This window comes from Globicephala melas, chromosome 13, assembly GCF_963455315.2.
Source record: "Globicephala melas chromosome 13, mGloMel1.2, whole genome shotgun sequence".
Taxonomy (NCBI): Eukaryota; Metazoa; Chordata; class Mammalia; order Artiodactyla; family Delphinidae; genus Globicephala; species Globicephala melas.
Window position 1 is genome coordinate 73,156,687 of NC_083326.1, and position 15,684 is coordinate 73,172,370.

At 49.7% G+C, this 15,684-nt stretch overlaps 1 protein-coding gene across 3 annotated transcripts; it reads right to left on the minus strand.

The window, feature by feature from the left end:
* Positions 1 to 597: 597 nt before the first annotated feature.
* Positions 598 to 15,481, minus strand: MLEC (malectin). 3 transcript variants are annotated; one of them, XM_030860564.3, is made up of 5 exons: positions 15,370 to 15,481; positions 8,538 to 8,716; positions 7,648 to 7,824; positions 7,484 to 7,541; positions 612 to 6,302 (listed from the first exon to the last, which is right to left on the minus strand). In XM_030860564.3, exons 2-5 carry the CDS (start codon positions 8,700 to 8,702, stop codon positions 6,073 to 6,075), a joined length of 630 nt encoding a protein of 209 aa, XP_030716424.1. In that variant the 5' UTR covers positions 8,703 to 8,716; positions 15,370 to 15,481; the 3' UTR covers positions 612 to 6,072. The 3 variants fall into 3 exon arrangements, with proteins under 3 accessions (XP_069903096.1, XP_030716424.1, XP_030716423.1); XM_030860563.3 differs by lacking the exon at positions 15,370 to 15,481 and adding an exon at positions 14,521 to 15,127; XM_070046995.1 differs by lacking the exons at positions 7,484 to 7,541; positions 7,648 to 7,824; positions 15,370 to 15,481 and adding an exon at positions 14,521 to 15,148 and having other exon boundaries at positions 598 to 6,302.
* Between the last annotated feature and the right edge of the window lie 203 nt (positions 15,482 to 15,684).

The window sequence follows — 15,684 nt, forward strand, 5'->3', positions numbered from 1 at the left end:
CCAGCTGGTTGGTTGAAGATTAAACAGAGATAACATCTGTAAAACTGCTTGGCCTTGTGCCTGGCCCATTTCAAAGGCTCAATAAAAGATATCTGTAATTATTATTCTTATAGCCTTAGAAAGATCATGGGCTTTGCAGACAAATAGACTGGGTTTGAATCCTGGCTTGATCATTTACTGACTAGCCTGGGGTAAATTACTAAAGTTTTTTGAGCTTCATGTTCCTCAGCTATAAAACATGATGGATAAATTATAGGGGAAAAAAAAATCCTTCCTGCTCTTTCTGCCCCTTCCCTTGTCAACACTGACAACACATCAGAAAAGGAAAAAGCAGAGAAAACCATCCCATGGCTTAGTCTGTCCACAGGCTATTGTGGAAGCTGAGGGGAAAACGGGAGGGGAGGCAGCAGGCTCAGTGTGCCTTGGAAGTGAAAGTGTCATGGCCTGGTGTTCCAGTGAAAGTGGAAACATAACAACTGTTTATTTTTCCTTGAATGAGCTGCTGGTTGAAATGGCCAGGCAGCATTTAACAAAACTCCGTTCCCTTAACCAAACATCCTGGTGAAAAGAAAAGAAAGCTCCCAGACTCATCACGGAAGAACCCTTAGCAGCCAAGAGAACCCCTGGGTTTCCCTCTTCCCACCCCATCACGTCACTTCTTTGCAATCAAGTTCAAACTCAATCCCAACACAGAGTGTCACTGCAAATTGTTTATTAAAACACAAAGCAATGGACAGTGAAAAACATCCTGATTTTTTTACTTTTTGGTGGGAGTAGGGTGGGGCATGGAAGGGGTAGGGACAGATGGAGACAGCCCAGAAGGAAAGAGCTCTATCCACCCCTACAGCTTTCCCGGGCCAGCCAGGTTCAAAGCCCCTCAATCACATCTCACTGTGTCGCTGGAAATGCGTGTTGTGGCTACAGACAGAGAGTAGGTTTGGCCTCTGCAGGGAGAGGATGGGAATCTAGAGTTGGAGCTACAGGGGCTACTAAGAACTTGACACTATCGTCCAGTACTTGGGTACAGAATAGAGCAGCCAGGCCCGATCTAGAGGGGTGGGGTTGGTTTCCTGACGAGCCAGGTTAGGCCAGTAGTGGTTGAAGAGGCTGCCCTGAGCTGTGAATGGGCAGCTGGTCCAAGCGTGGGAGAATTTGGTGGAAGGAAAATCCAAGGAGGGAACTAATCCAGGGTCAAATTTCTCTTCATTCCCTGGATCATGACACACCAGGGAAGACAGGAGTCAAGGATGTCTCATTCCTGGTTCTGCCATAATGCCTCTCCCTGCCAACTCTCCCCTCCCACCTGGCAACTCAGCCCTCCTTTCCCGACAGTTGTCCTTTGAAAGGACGGAAAGCGCACTTCAGATTGTTGTTGTTTTTCCTCGTACTGAAATAAAGCCCCGAAGCTCAGAATAGAGGTGAGAATGGAGTTCTGCTTTTCCTGGTGCTACGTGCTCCCCTCTCACAAGACTGCCTGGATGCGAGAGGTGCCAGGGCCCTCTGTGCCAACTCCAGCAGGCACTACTGTTTCCCAGGCTGCCAGCACAATCCTGGCTCCTTGTTTTTATACTCCTGGGGGGTGGGGAGGGGGGAACCCGTCCCAAGAGATCCATCCTGCTCTTTTCCTGCCAACCCAGCCAGGCCCCAAATCATCTGCCCTTATCCAAATGATTTGGCAGCCTACAGCCAGCTTGCCAAATGCAGCTGGGCAAGGACAAATCAGCGGCAGCAAGCCACCCATGTACAGGGAAGAAACCGCCCTCGCTGGGAAGCGGACCCACTGGTGCCAACCTAGTCTTGTAACAAAATGAGGAAATCTAGCCCTCTTGCCCCAGGAGAGATATAAATACAGAGAGTCCTAGCTCAGACTGAAAGGGAAAAATTACTCTGATCTCTCCTAAGCTTGAACATGAAGGCTTCTTTGCAATTTTCTTAGAGCATTTGATCCCTAATTACATCTTCCCATAGAAGAAAGCAGATTTCTTCTCTGGTTTCTGAACTGATCCTGGGTGTTTCTGGTTCTGCTTCTGCACCAGCACTTAGCCTCGCCCCAGGCTCCTTCCCCAGGGGCCACAGTGGATGGAGGCCCAAAGCTTACCCTCCCTCCCCAACTTGTTTTTTGAAAACAGGAGCATCTATTCGTCTCTCACTCTGGAAAGCTCACCTGCTCTTCTAGGTCCTTTTGGAGAGGCATGGAGGACAGTATTAATGTTGCCACTTGATGCCATTAAGGCTCCTCGAGGCAAGAAGACACCTGAATTAGGTCAGAGCCAGACAGCAAAGGGGAGGGGGAGGAAGGGACTGTGAGACCCCCTGCCCAGACCTGAATCTAGAGGGAACGCCCACCCTGGCTCAGAGCAGGAGAGGACAAGGCACTGTGCTGACCGGGTGGGTCCTTCCCCAATCCCCTGGGAGGGTCAAGAACCTGCTGATTCTCCCCCTGTGCTTCCCAAGGTGAGCCAATTTCTAGGGAAAGGAATATAAGTGCTAGGAAAGGGAAAATACTGCTGCTGTTTTCTGAAGTTCAACTGAGATTTTAGAAGCCATGGCCAGGCCTTCCCAGGAGAGGGCAGAGGCATGATATGGAGGAAGAGAAATTCCTTAAAACAGAAGCTTCTCCAAAAAGAAAAGAAGTCAAATCACAATTCTAAAACTGGATTAAACAGTTCCCAGGCAAAGAAAGGGGGCGGTAAACTTAACTCAAACTTCACCCCATCTCTTCCAAGCCTAAGTGACCTCTACTGTGATCCTCCAATTTCAGGCCAGTATCTCTTAGGCAAACAGTGGGAACAAGAAAACAAGATCACACTCTCAAACCAACAGGTGGGCCTGCAGGCCCTGTGGTCCTCCTGCAATCTGACACCACTGACACAAAAAGAACCACCTTTCAAGTCACCAGAATGCAAGGTAAACACTGAGCAGCTTCTCCTCAATAGTGGAGGCTTTTTTAGAAAAATGTATCTGGTTTAGGGGACATGGGTCCCAAAGGTTGTTTCCTGGCATGATGTTCCCGTCAGCAATGAGTGAAGCCCCCAAAAAGTCTGTTTAGAGGCCAGTTGGTCCCTGACCCAAATCAGGGCTACACTGCAGACTCTCAGCCCACCTCCCTCAGACATCTTTGCCCAGTCCACCCGGAAACTGAACCCAAGCCACACTTCTGGCAACAAGAGTTTCACCTTGGCTATCTGCTCTTGGCTTTGGCCAGCTGGGCTCAGGAAGATCTAAAACCCTAGGACAAGCATGGATCCAGTAGAAGAGCCCAGGCCTCTCCTTCCCCATGCCTAATGGGCGTGACTTCTCACCTCCCCAACCCCACCCAGACTCCCCTACAGCGCAGCCTCTCAGCCCCTAGCACCAGCTCAGGATACAGACGTGGGGACAAACAGTGCAAAAAGCAAAAGATGAACAACAGAGTGATTCTTGACATACACAATACAAAAATAAAAATAAAGAGTACCCCATCCCCACCCCTTTAACCCAAACTTCATGTACCTATATCATCTTGAAACAGCCAAAAAAAAAACCAAAAACTTTCAAGTTCAGCATCACAAGCCAACCGTAACCAGCCCTGGGCAGCTCTGTGATCTGGGTGTGCTTGGCTCCAGGGGACTCTACCCCAGCCCCCCCCCCCCATACTTCTTCCTGTTTCCTCACTTCCCCTTTAGTTTTTGTGAGCCACAGAAAGATGTTCCTTCCTTTCAGGCACAACCAAAGAGGAAAGTGCCCGTCCCTATCCCTGAGCTCAGGGGGAAAGGGTGGGCTTGGAAACAGAGGCAGAAGCAAAGCTGCTTGGCTTACAGTACCGTTAGGAAATGGCCCCAGGAACCAGGGTTTCCTTCTGAGACTCTGAGTCACCGAAGGGAAGGGTTGAGGTGAGGAGGCGGGGAGCCCTCCTTCCTCAGAGAGACCCAGGCAAACTAATGAACAAGGCAAAATGGAGGCAGCAAGTCCTCCCGCATCCTGTTTACTCTACTGGCAGTAGCCTACGGCTTTGGAGAGCTGTGACGGAATGGGACTCGAAGCCCCTGTCAGAAGCCCAATTAATAGTCAGGATGTCCACTGCCCCAGGCAGGTGGTCCCAGGACCAAGGCTTCAGGACATCATCCTGTAACGCAGGAGCTTCATGAAGCACTCCAGAAGTGTTCCTCTGATTATAGTTTCAGGCCGCAGCTGTCCAGCTGCCTGACTCAGTACCCAAGTATCGAGGCCTAAGTCACAGCTGAAATAAAGGGCTACGACTCTCAAAGGACTAAATGCTGACTTGGAGTAACTCATTAAGAACCAAAACCCAGGACATGAGCCCAAGGGCTACTTACTTTGTCACATAATGAGCAGTTCAAATATATGGAGCTCTTGGAAAACATATCCAAAGAGACAAACTCAAAATTAAACGCATTGTAAAAGGATGAGCCTGGCCTGAGATTCTATGCTGCTCCAGCCCAAGCATAAGCTAATCCTGTGGCTTTCCATCCACAAAATTCCTTGTAGCTTGGCTGGGTCCTCCCTCATTGCTCCCCTAACTGGGAAAAGGATGACAGGGACCAGAAAGGAGAGGAACAAGGAAGCCTCACTTCCTGCAGAAATTTTCCCGTGGAATTCAAGGCAAACACTTAGAGGCTAAGGGTGGCTTCAGAGCTGCCAGGACTATGGCTGACTGGCAATCTTTCAGCCCCGTCACATCAAGAACCTGGCTGAGACTTGGACAAGGAAATGAAAGGACAAAAAGGGCACGCTATTAAGGTCAGTGAGAGGCGTCACTGGGCCAGATACAGACAATCAGTCTAGCTCCTTGGGGCAGCTCTAGGCTTAAACCAAAACTGGTTGAACCGTGACATGGAAGGATGTGGAAATAAATGAACATCAGGTACTAGATACTCTCAACAGTGGTCAGTCACTTAGTAGGGCTCAAGTCTCCGAGGTTGCTCTTAAGTTACGCTAACATAAGCCTTTTCTGATCCAAAGACCAGAAGAGACTTTTAAGGTCAAGTGTTCTGTTGCTGCAGGCTGGAAAGCATCCCTGTCCCCTGGCAGCAAGACCCTACAAAGGGGCCAATAAAAGAACTGCTGGGTCAGGTCCTCCTGGCTGCTGGCTCAGAGATCCAGGGAGGGAGGTACCAGTAAGGTGAGGTGGTAGAGGATAAGACATTCAAGCAGAGGGAACCCCAAATCCCTATGTCTCCTTCCCTTCTTGGCAATAACTTAGCGGGATGGTTGAGAGAGAGATTTCAAATGAGCCAGGTTCAGAAAAAAAGAGAGAGAGAGAGGAAATCAAGTCCCCAACAGGCACTGAAATCAAAATGATTCGTTTGTGGTAAGAAGTCAGAGGCAACTTGAGGACCTGATATAAACTAATCGTCTCGGATACCAGACAGTTCTCTAACTGGCACATGTCAGGGAGACAAGCAATGACAAAGCTCAAACACTTAAGGTGGAACCATCATTGGGCTAAAACCAGAAAGGCTTCCAAGTAAGGAAGTATCTACTTTTCTTTCTTCTTTTTAATCCCCCTTCCGTTTTCATCTTTATCATACAAATTGTACACCTTCACACACACACACACACACACACACACACACACACACACACACTTTGAATCCCAGGACATCTGAAAACTTATCTGGACATAACTTCAGAACATACCCAACTCCCAGCGCTAGTCTTCTCAGGTAAGAAGATGACATTTCCCTGCTGTTAATTTCTAACCTAAAAAAAGGAACCGTGTCTGCTCTGAGTTCAGAGTCCTTTCCACTGTGTTTACGGACGAACACCCTGGACCAGGTAGGATCCAGTTTACCCTCTGTACCCTGGAGAGGAAAGAGACGGCTGGGGGCCACCACAAAGAGAGAACTAGGACTGGAGCAGGTCTAGGACCAGGTGGTGGATGAGGGCTGCTCTCTACTCACTCCGCCTCTTTTCATCTCCTTTAATTGTGTGTGTGTGTGTGTGTGTGTGTGTGTGTGTGTGTTTCATTTGTTTGTTTTTGTTAATCACTGTAAAAAATACAGAAACCCAAACCAACATGTTTGGTTTCTTTCCCACACCCCTCCACCTGTTCAGGATGGTGATTTGTTCTCACAATCGGCAGAGGCAGAAGAGGGTTGGAATGAAGACTCCGAAGGCCACCAGGATGGGAAACATGAGGCTGCTGTTGTCCGAGGCATAGGGGTTGGGCGTGCGGGGGCCCGACTGCACCCGGTTCTTATTGGTCTGTCTTTTGAGATTAGACCCTTCATCGTATTCTTCCTCCTCCTCCTCCTCTTCTTTCTTCTCCAGTCCTGGATGAGGCTGCAGCTTTGGTACATCTGACACAAGAAGAAGAACACTTTTTAAGTAGGACCCATGGCATTTACGTGAGGCCCTTAAGGGCAGTGAATGAGCCACAGTAAAGAGACCCTGTGACCTAAGCAGGATCCACAGGAAGGAGCAGAAACAGTTCCCAGCCTAGAGAAGAGCAGATTGCTGCGCAAACATTTGTCTTCTTTAGATTTAACTAAAACGTAGTAAAAGCCCTGAGCATGGAGAGGTTCACTATCTCCCCTTCCTGTCCTACTTCTTCAGAGCCCAGAAAGAACCAGACTGGACAAGGACAATGACCCGACACCCAAAGATTAACCTTTTCAAACCTCTCCTCCTCCCTCCTACAATCCCACATTCCCTTTTGATTCACACAGCAATCAAGGAAAAGCTGATCCACAGAGTTGTGGGTTCTCAGCACACACTACCCCTCTGTTTTCTGTCCCCTCCTGAGGGACTCTGGCTACAAATCAGTTTGGTGGCAAGACATCCTCTGGGATGTCAAAACAATAGGATGCGGAAAAAAAAAAAAAAAAGGATGCAAGCCTCGGTGCTTCCAGGATGAGGTGGGGAAAGGTACAGAGGTGGGATGGGGGAGAAAAGTCACTAAGACAGAAACTTTCTCTGCAAAAATCAGCCTGGGAAAGCTGGCAGCCAGGACCCTCAACCCTGAGAAAGAGATGTACTCTCAGGCTGGATCCCAAGGACAGGGAGACATTAATAGATGAAGTTTTGCTCAGTGCAGCCCAGCAATGCTGCACTCTCTTGGAGCACACCAAAACACTCAAGGACCCTTCCTTCTGCCTTTTTCTTCTTTCTGCCCCCAGGACACAGATGTCAAAGAAACAGAATAAGGATGAGTTTTAGGCAATTCCAAATGACTACAAGGCTCAGGGCACACCATGGGTAACATTATTAATCCCAATTTATAGTAGGGTTAAAGGATTTTGTCCAAAACCAATCCGCTGATTAATTGGCGGCAGCAAGATATGAACACAGATCTTACTCAGAAGCTTACGGCTAGCACCATGCTACACTTCACCCCCGGCCACCGGACTCTGGGTTCCCCACAATCTGGCTTTAAGTATTAGTGTTTTCAAAACAGCGATCAGCTAAACCATCCCCCCAAGGGCTTCCTCAATCATATCCTTCAGACCACGTCAAAAAGCAGATCAGAAACACAACTTACCGTCCACTGTCCCAGCCATGATGTAGAGTGCACAGACTTTGGGATTGTCATAGTATCCCTAGGAAATGGGAAACAGCGGTCAACCCCACACAGCAGCAAACATCCCCCCTGCACCCATTCTTTTGAGCTCATCCTCAGCTGTGAGGGCAGAGTAGGAGCGTTACCTTGACAAACTCGATGTAGAGTTTCCCTGTGAAGGTGGACACCTCCCCCTGGACACTCAGCTTCCCCTTTCTGATGCTCATCGGGATGATTTCATCATGAGCTGTACTGTGTCCAACGCGATCAAAGATATCCAAGTCCTTCACCACAACATGGCCATTCAATCGCACATCAAATACCTGCCAAGATGAGAAAAGGAGACAATGTCAAAACCACCCGCTTCACACCCCTTCCCCAGTTGGACATGAGGTACCTGCCTGGGCTTCAAGTTCAAAAGTAATTCAAGGAATGACAGGACTGGATATACTCCAGGGTGGCTAGAGTCCTTTACCTGAGCTAAATCAAAGCCATGTTCCTTCACTGTCAAGGTCGCACACTGGCCGTAGGGAACAAAGAATACAAACAAAAAGCTCAACATGGAAAGAAGGAAATTCAGAGGAAGGGACAGGAAAAGAACAGGGCTAAAAACAAGAAGGTGCTGACAACCAAGAAGGGAGAGGCTATAACCAGGAGGGCCTTAAGAGGATTAGTGGCCAAGAACTAGGATTCTGGCGTAGCCTTCTGTCACCAATCCCAAGGCAAGTTCAGTCGTGTAGTAATGGGACACAGCTGGGCAAAAGGAATCCAGCTTTGGGAGTTCCCTGGCTGCCTAGTGGTTAGGATCCTGGGCTTTCACTGCCATGGCCTGGGTTTGATCCCTGGTCACAGAACTGAGACCCTGCAGGCCGCATGGTACAGCCTTTAAAAAAAAAAAAAAAAAATCCAGCTTTTCCTCAAAGCTCATCTGTTCCTCCCTTCTGGGAACACGTCTCACACTCTCTGGCCCTTAGCAGAGGGCTATCCGAAAGTGGTAACATCCCACTGGTCCAGCAGGGGCCTGACCAGGCCTCACCTTCTGCTGGGACTGTGCAAAGTAGACCTCGGCAAATTTCAACACCAGTACATAGTCCCCCTCCTCCTTGATGGGCACTTCGTAGCCAAAGGTCTCCTCATTGTACCGCTCTGTTTGATACAGGATCTGGTCTTCGGGGTTGGAACGCAGAATTGGCAGTTTCATGCCATAGTCAGAGGCTGGGCACAAAAGACAAAGAGAAACCATGTCAGAGGCAGAACACAAAAGAAGAGTGGAGACCCCAGAACCACCAGAGGCATTTCCAGAGCAATGCTAATAACCCTCCCAGTGGAAGGGGCCACCTCCATTGCACCTGGCTCTCAAGAGACCAGCCACAAAGGCAAGAATCAGATAACCCGTTACCAAGGAAGAGTAAAATGAAAGAAACCAAGCACTAATCACCCCAAGAAGCTCCCATAACCCTCACAGCGGAACTTTTTGAAAGCATGTGAAAATGACTTTTCCCCAACTATATCCAGAGTGATGGGAAGGGAACAAGTCTAACTCATTACTAGAACAAAGCACTATGCTACAGCTGCTGGGCTCCCTGGTGAGGGAGAGCTTCAGAGAAACCTCATAAAACCAGGGGCCAGGAACACCGCAAGACAATTAAGTTCAAAGAATGTTGTTTTTTTCTCATTCAGAAAAGCTCAGTCTAAATAAAAAACAGGATATCTGTTAGGAAAGTCATTCTTCATTGTCTTTACTACAAATTAAGACACCAGCTTTGGCTGCTTTTTATAATTATTTCATTCAAAAAGTTCCAAGGATGGTCAAAAGAAATATGTTCATTAAAAAAAGGATGTGATGGGCTTCCCTGGTGGCGCAGTGGTTGAGAGTGTCCGCCTGCCGATGCAGGGGACACGGGTTCGTGCCCTGGTCCGGGAAGATCCCACATGCCGCAGGGCAGCTGGGCCCGTGAGCCATGGCCACTAAGCCTGCGCATCCGGAGCCTGTGCTCCGCAACGAGAGAGGCCACAACAGTGAGAGGCCCGCGTACCGGAGAAAAAAAAAAAGGATGTGATGTTCTCTAATTTCCTTTGGGTCCAAACACCTTACTTCCCACAGACTCATAGAACTCAACCTCACGCAGGCTCTTGAACTTTTCCCCAGACAAACCGAAAGGAAAACAAGCTCCTACGATATCCCCAGCACCTGACACAGGCCCTGGCACATACGTAGGCACTCAATATGATTCGCTGAACGAACAAATGGTAACAAAGGAGGTGCCTGCAGAGCAGTCAAGCCATGCACTCCTCTCCACAGGGCCAGAGCCACCCTAGCAGGGAAAGAAAATGTGCCACGGTCCTATTGGCACCTCTGGCCTAAGATGCCCAGGTCCAGAGGGAGCCACCTTTCCCGTTTCAGACAGACAAGGAATAAGGTGGAGTAATAGTAAAAAGTTCTTACTTGGGTGGGTATTAGAAGAGCCAAAAACCTCTGTTGCCCTCAGCCTGCCCCCAATCTTAGTAGGAGACGGGTCTGTACATGTTTTTCTTTCCCCCACGTTACAAACCATACCCAGGTCTTTCCTCAAATATAAGATTCCACACTCCGGCCCCAGAGATGACTAGCTATGCTTTCCAGGGCTCCATCAATCTATTGATACTTTCCAAACCACAGACTTAGCAGTGATTTCAGTACATGGGCCTAGTCTCTCCTCCTCCTTGGAGAAGTCTTGGAATTAAGATTTTAAGACCATCTTCCAATCTCACATGGTGACTCTGAAGACATCTGGCACCTAGATCCTTTGGGTGACGTTTGAGAGCGGTCATCCCGGGAGCTTTATCTTCTGAAACTCCAAGGGAGAGGATCTTTTATCTCTAAGGGAGGTAAAAGAGTAACTAAAAGATCCAATGGCTAAGGTCAAGCCCTCGGAAAAATAAACAGAAGTGTTAACAGTTCCTGTAAGTGAATGGCAGCCAGGAGATCAGATGGACCGATGAGACAATGAACAGGAAACTCATTGCACTTTTGTCTCCAGACATTTTTTTCTTCCTATTTCTCCTCAAGAAATCAAAGAAGGTGGGGGCTGAGTAGCACTGCAAAGGATGTACTGCCAACTGCCCCAGCTCTGTTCCAGGCTCAGACCACAAACCTGTAAAGATTAAAAGATTGCCAGTCCTCTTCCACCTGAGTTCTAAGAATCTCCCTCTTCCTCAAAGACCGTGATCCTTACAAATTTGCAACAGTCACTAGATTTGCTTTTCAGAGACACAGAAAAGGTTGTGCATGTATACAGAATCATTTTCCCCCCCTTCCAGCATGGAAAAAGTGAGAAACTGACGGTAATGTAATCTGTGGCACTCTCAGTCCCACGGCTATGAAAACTCAGCCCTGTGAGCAAAAAACTACTTAACAATCTTGGAATTACCTTTAAATATTTTCCCAAGTGGCTTTCCAACGAGATTTGCCACAGGCAAAGTTTTGCCCAAGTCCCAAAAGAGACAATAGCAAGAAGGACTTTTTCTCCGCCCCCACCCCAGCCTTTATGCATTCACAGCTAAGTTTCTCTGAAATACAGTGTACACATGCAGCACACCACTGCAGCTGGTACGACATGGTTCAGATAGTTAACCAAAGGAGGGGGACCAAAGGGCCCACACTATGTCCCCAGCTTTTTAGCTCTAGACAATGGAGTCAGCAGGCTACGTGAAAAATTCAGCCCAGGTTTGAAGGTAAGAGGGGCCTGGATTTGAATCCTGGCTCTGCCACCTACTATGTGATGTGGAACAAGTTGTCTTCTCTAGGTGTTTTCTCACCTTGAAAATGGGGTATCACCTACCTAAATTCTCTACCAGTGAACTGCTTCTAGGAGGGCCTGCAAACAAAGTCTGCCCCTTATGTGGCAGTATAGGAAGAGAATTCTAAGCAAATCCCTTGGTCTTAAGCAAATCAGAGGTAGCAGTGTCTCTCTCACACTATCTTTTCAAGCTCTTATCTCCCCAAAGCCAAATCCTTCCCCAGCCAAAAGGAAAGGGTCTTCGTTAGGTCTACAGAATTAGTCATCCGATGGGCTCAGGCCCCTGGCCAGCTTTTTTCCCCTCCAGAGCCACATTCTGCTCCACTTTTAATTCCATGTAAAAGGTCATTGAGCAAAGAAAAAGATAGAGACACTTTAACCTACTCTGGACAGGAGAACTTTCAGACTCGTGTCACTGATTTCAAAAGCATGACAAGTTTTATGAAGGAAAACTGAAGGCTCAAGAGAGGGAAAGCGAATACTTCAAGGTCATACAAATGACTAGCGGGCATCCTTCTATGAAGAGGAAATATCTCCTAAAACCAAGCCAAGTTCAATGCCCTCAAGCCAAATAACCAGGTCTTTTCCACCACAGAGTCAAGAGGAACCCAGAAAGAGCAAGTTAAAAAGAACCTGAAAAAAAAAAAAAAGAACCTGGAATGCACAGCACACCAAAATCCCACACGGAGCGCTTCTGAATCACTCTCGGTAGTTGTACCTCCATCTGCTGAAGCACACAGGTTGAAAAAAGCCTTTCCCAGGCTGTCAGCATCTTCTATGAGCACTAGCTATCCTCAAGGCAGAAATGAAATTCAATAAACATTATGAAGTGCCTTTGAAAGCAAAAGCCACTGGGTGCCCTGGCCCACTCACGGTTACGAGAATGCTGAACTACAAAGACGCTATAGAGAAACAGCAAGTTCAAAAGCAGGCCAAACTCCTATCTGGATTAACTTGGCAACAAATACCTGAATTCATTCAACATAAAAATGGACTTTCCTCGCGTGCTGGAAACAATATCACAGGCATGTGGGAAAGACAGACATACAGCTCCTACCGCAATTACTATAAATAGCTGCAGGAGGCAAGGGTCTCCAAATACCTGGCAACCCTTACCCAAACAGTGCCAGAGAAGGGCAGGCAGAGGGAACCGCTGCACCACCCTTGGTGGTGCTGACTCCTTCACACAGAAAGAAACTAAAGAGCTGCCTTCTGAGAGAGGAAGATAAATCACTTCTCAGCCCCAGACCTAAAGCCAACAAAATGCTACTCTCAGGAGCCCTCTAAGTGCAATGTTGCAACTGGCTGGTCCAAGCTACAACAGCCTACAAGCCAACGACCGCCCTCTACTCTCCATCCACGCCTTAATACTGCTACAATTCATACCCAAATGGACCGCCAGAGTGGAGCAGGGAACCTCTTTATGGAGTGGCAGGGTCTGTCTGAGACAGGACTCCAGTACACATGAGCTTTGGTAATTTGGTAAGTCGCATACTTTTACCTGCTACAATAAACTCTTCCAAAGGAACTGCGACCATGAGTCAATAACCCAAGGACAGAGAGCCTGGCTGAGTGCTGACCAGACCAAAAAAAAAAACCAAACCCACCGGCACCAGCAAATTAAAACAACGATTTCTGAATAAGGGGAGTAGCTGGGGACTAAACCTGTGTGGTCTTAGCTCCCTCCTCTGCACAACGGACCAAAGAGGATAATGTAACCTATGTAAAGCCTGGTATCTGTTAAGTGAAAGGAACCATCTGCACACTGTCTCACCATGGCTATCTCTAGAGGCAAAGTCCATAAACGGTGTCCTTCCTCCCTGCCCACACCCATGAAGAAAGAGGAAGGGTCCAGGATGGAGATAGCAATGACCTCCTGCTATTAAGTCTGGCTTTGGCTGCTGTTACAGCTGCTAGAGACCAGGGCCCTGACTCAGCTGAACCCAGGCTACTGAGACCTACATGCCAGGGCTAAATAAATTCCAGAGCTAAACTGAAGACAAACATAGTGCTTCAGAAAACAGCTCTGTGTCCCAACACCGTGACATGTATGGAAGCAATAAACTCCCCAATATAACAAACTCCAGGACACTGCAATTAACTTGGTTGGAAGAACTAAGTTAAACCCTTTAGGAAAGGCAAGAGCCAAATCTGGCATTGTGGAAAAAAGAGTGAGAAAGTCTGTCTCCTACTTTTCTGAAGATGGCATATTGCCAATCTGGCAGCCTCTGAACCCAGCATACGGCATAAATCTCTTTCCAACACATGAAGCGACGAACTTCCTTCTTAATCCTGTTTTCCAATCCTACTAACAGAAGAAACAGAGTCTAGAGCAGATTTTCCCAAAGGGTGGTCTGCAGATGTCCTACATCAGAAGCCCTGGGTGCAGAAACCTGGGTTTAATCTACAGGTCTGGAATTTGTATTTTTAACCAGCTCCCATGGCAGTTCTTACACTAACTTTGAGAACTGTGCAGCTCTGTCAAAACTACTGTTGCTCAATCAATTAAGTCAAAATCATTTTTCCCATAAGCTGGAATCACACCTCTCAGGACCACTTAGGGTAGGTTCTCCGCACTCGCAGACGGAATATTCAGACCTTACGCTGGCTGACCCAGCTGACACACCACCACCCCCTGTGCAGTATGGTTTCGACATAACCGCCCTCTGGAAAGGGCCTGCAGCTTCTACTTTTATGCACACACATGCCCCGCTCCAAAGGGGGTTGGGGGAGGAGGCTACAATCAAACTTTCCTGGCCCATCCTCTTCGAAGACTCCTTTCCATTCTGGCTAAGAATCAAGCCCCGCTCTTGCAGAGAGGGCAAAGAAAGCGGCCCATTTCTGGGTCGGCAGGAATATACCAGAAACTGACTTGAAAGGCGAGCAGAACCTCCGGGTCAGGGACAGCGATAACCGAAAAACCCGTGAGGCCTCAAAGTGGCAACAGGCCGCCCTCGTCTTTACTCTCCTAGCTTGGGTGGAGGTGAGGGGTTAAGAAATGCAGGATGCGAGGTCCAAATATCACTTCTCGCCAACTCTCTGCCTCGACGGCTCTAGGTAGCTTCGAGCCAATGCCAGGCTCTGGGCTCTGATCGGGTTCCCGAGGAAACCGTAGAGAGAAACTTCGCTCCAGAGACGTGGCCCCAGGGTCGAGGAAGGGGCTCGGGGCCCGCAGCCCTCGGCGCGCTGCGCCGGGCACGGCAGGCCCGGAATCCGGCGGCTCAGCCGAGGAGCTCTCACCTCGGCCCACCCGGCCTTCCAAAGGGTCCTTGCGAAAGTGGATGCCGTGCACGTCCACATGCGCCTCTCCGCCGGCGTTGACGGCCCAAATCACGCTCTCGGGCAGCCCGGCCCCAGCCGAGCCCACCACGCCGAGCCCCGGTCCCCGGAGCGCCGGCAGCAGCAGCAGCAGCAGCAGCAGCAGCCGCAGGAGCGCCACGGCGGCTCCCTCAACCGCCCGGGCGCCCAGCATGGCGGCCTCCACAGCGGGGGGCAGCCTCCGCCGAGCCTTGTCCTCAGCCCCGCCAGGCCGCCCCGGACTCAGAAAAACAGCGCCACGGGCCGCTGTGCCTCAGCCGCCGGAGACATGTCGCTCTCAGGCCTACTTCTCAGCCACGGGTGCCACCTCCCACCTCAGGAACAACCTACCCCACCTCCCAGCCCCGGCCACGACCCTGCAGCCAATCAGCACCCGGCCCTCATTAACTACCCACCACCCCGCCGGGAGGCGCCCGCCCATTGCCTGCCAGGCGCGGGAAAAGGCGTGGCTACTCCCAGGAGCTGGCCCAACCACCAAGGCACGTGAGGGAGCGCGCGCAGAGTTGGGTTGAAGCGGCGGTTCAATGCGGAAGTGGCGAGGTGGAAGCGCCCAGGCGGCCCCGGAATCCCACAGCTGAATAGGAAAGGGGGCCTAGCGGGGAAGGTTTAGAATAGGGCGCACTGACACGTCGCCAGCACTTCCGGTGTTCCAGGTTTTGGGGACCGAATAGGCTCCCTAGGGGGCGCTGCCGACTTTCCCGCCCCCTTTCTTTCTCAGGGAGAAGCATGAGCATACGCTCTAGTAGGAGAAGCAATGATCACTCTTCCGACCTGAGACTCGGCCTTTCTCCCCGCGTGAGAAGAGAACCCATCCTCCTCTAGAGAGGCCACAGGCACAGGTTTTCAGGGCAAGGTTCTCACGAAGATCCCGCCCCCACCCCTTAGCGGGCTCTGGGCTGGTGGTAGCGTCCAGACGGCCGCCCAATCAGAAGGCTCCAACGCAGCGGAAACGCGTGGCTTGGGGGGAGGGGCTCCAGGCTACCCATATCTCCATGGCGACAGCCTAGGGCAGGCCCCAGCTTTGGAGGGGAGGGGCTGGGGCTTTGCCGGCTCCGGCAAGGACTTGGAGGTACCCAGTATGGAGGT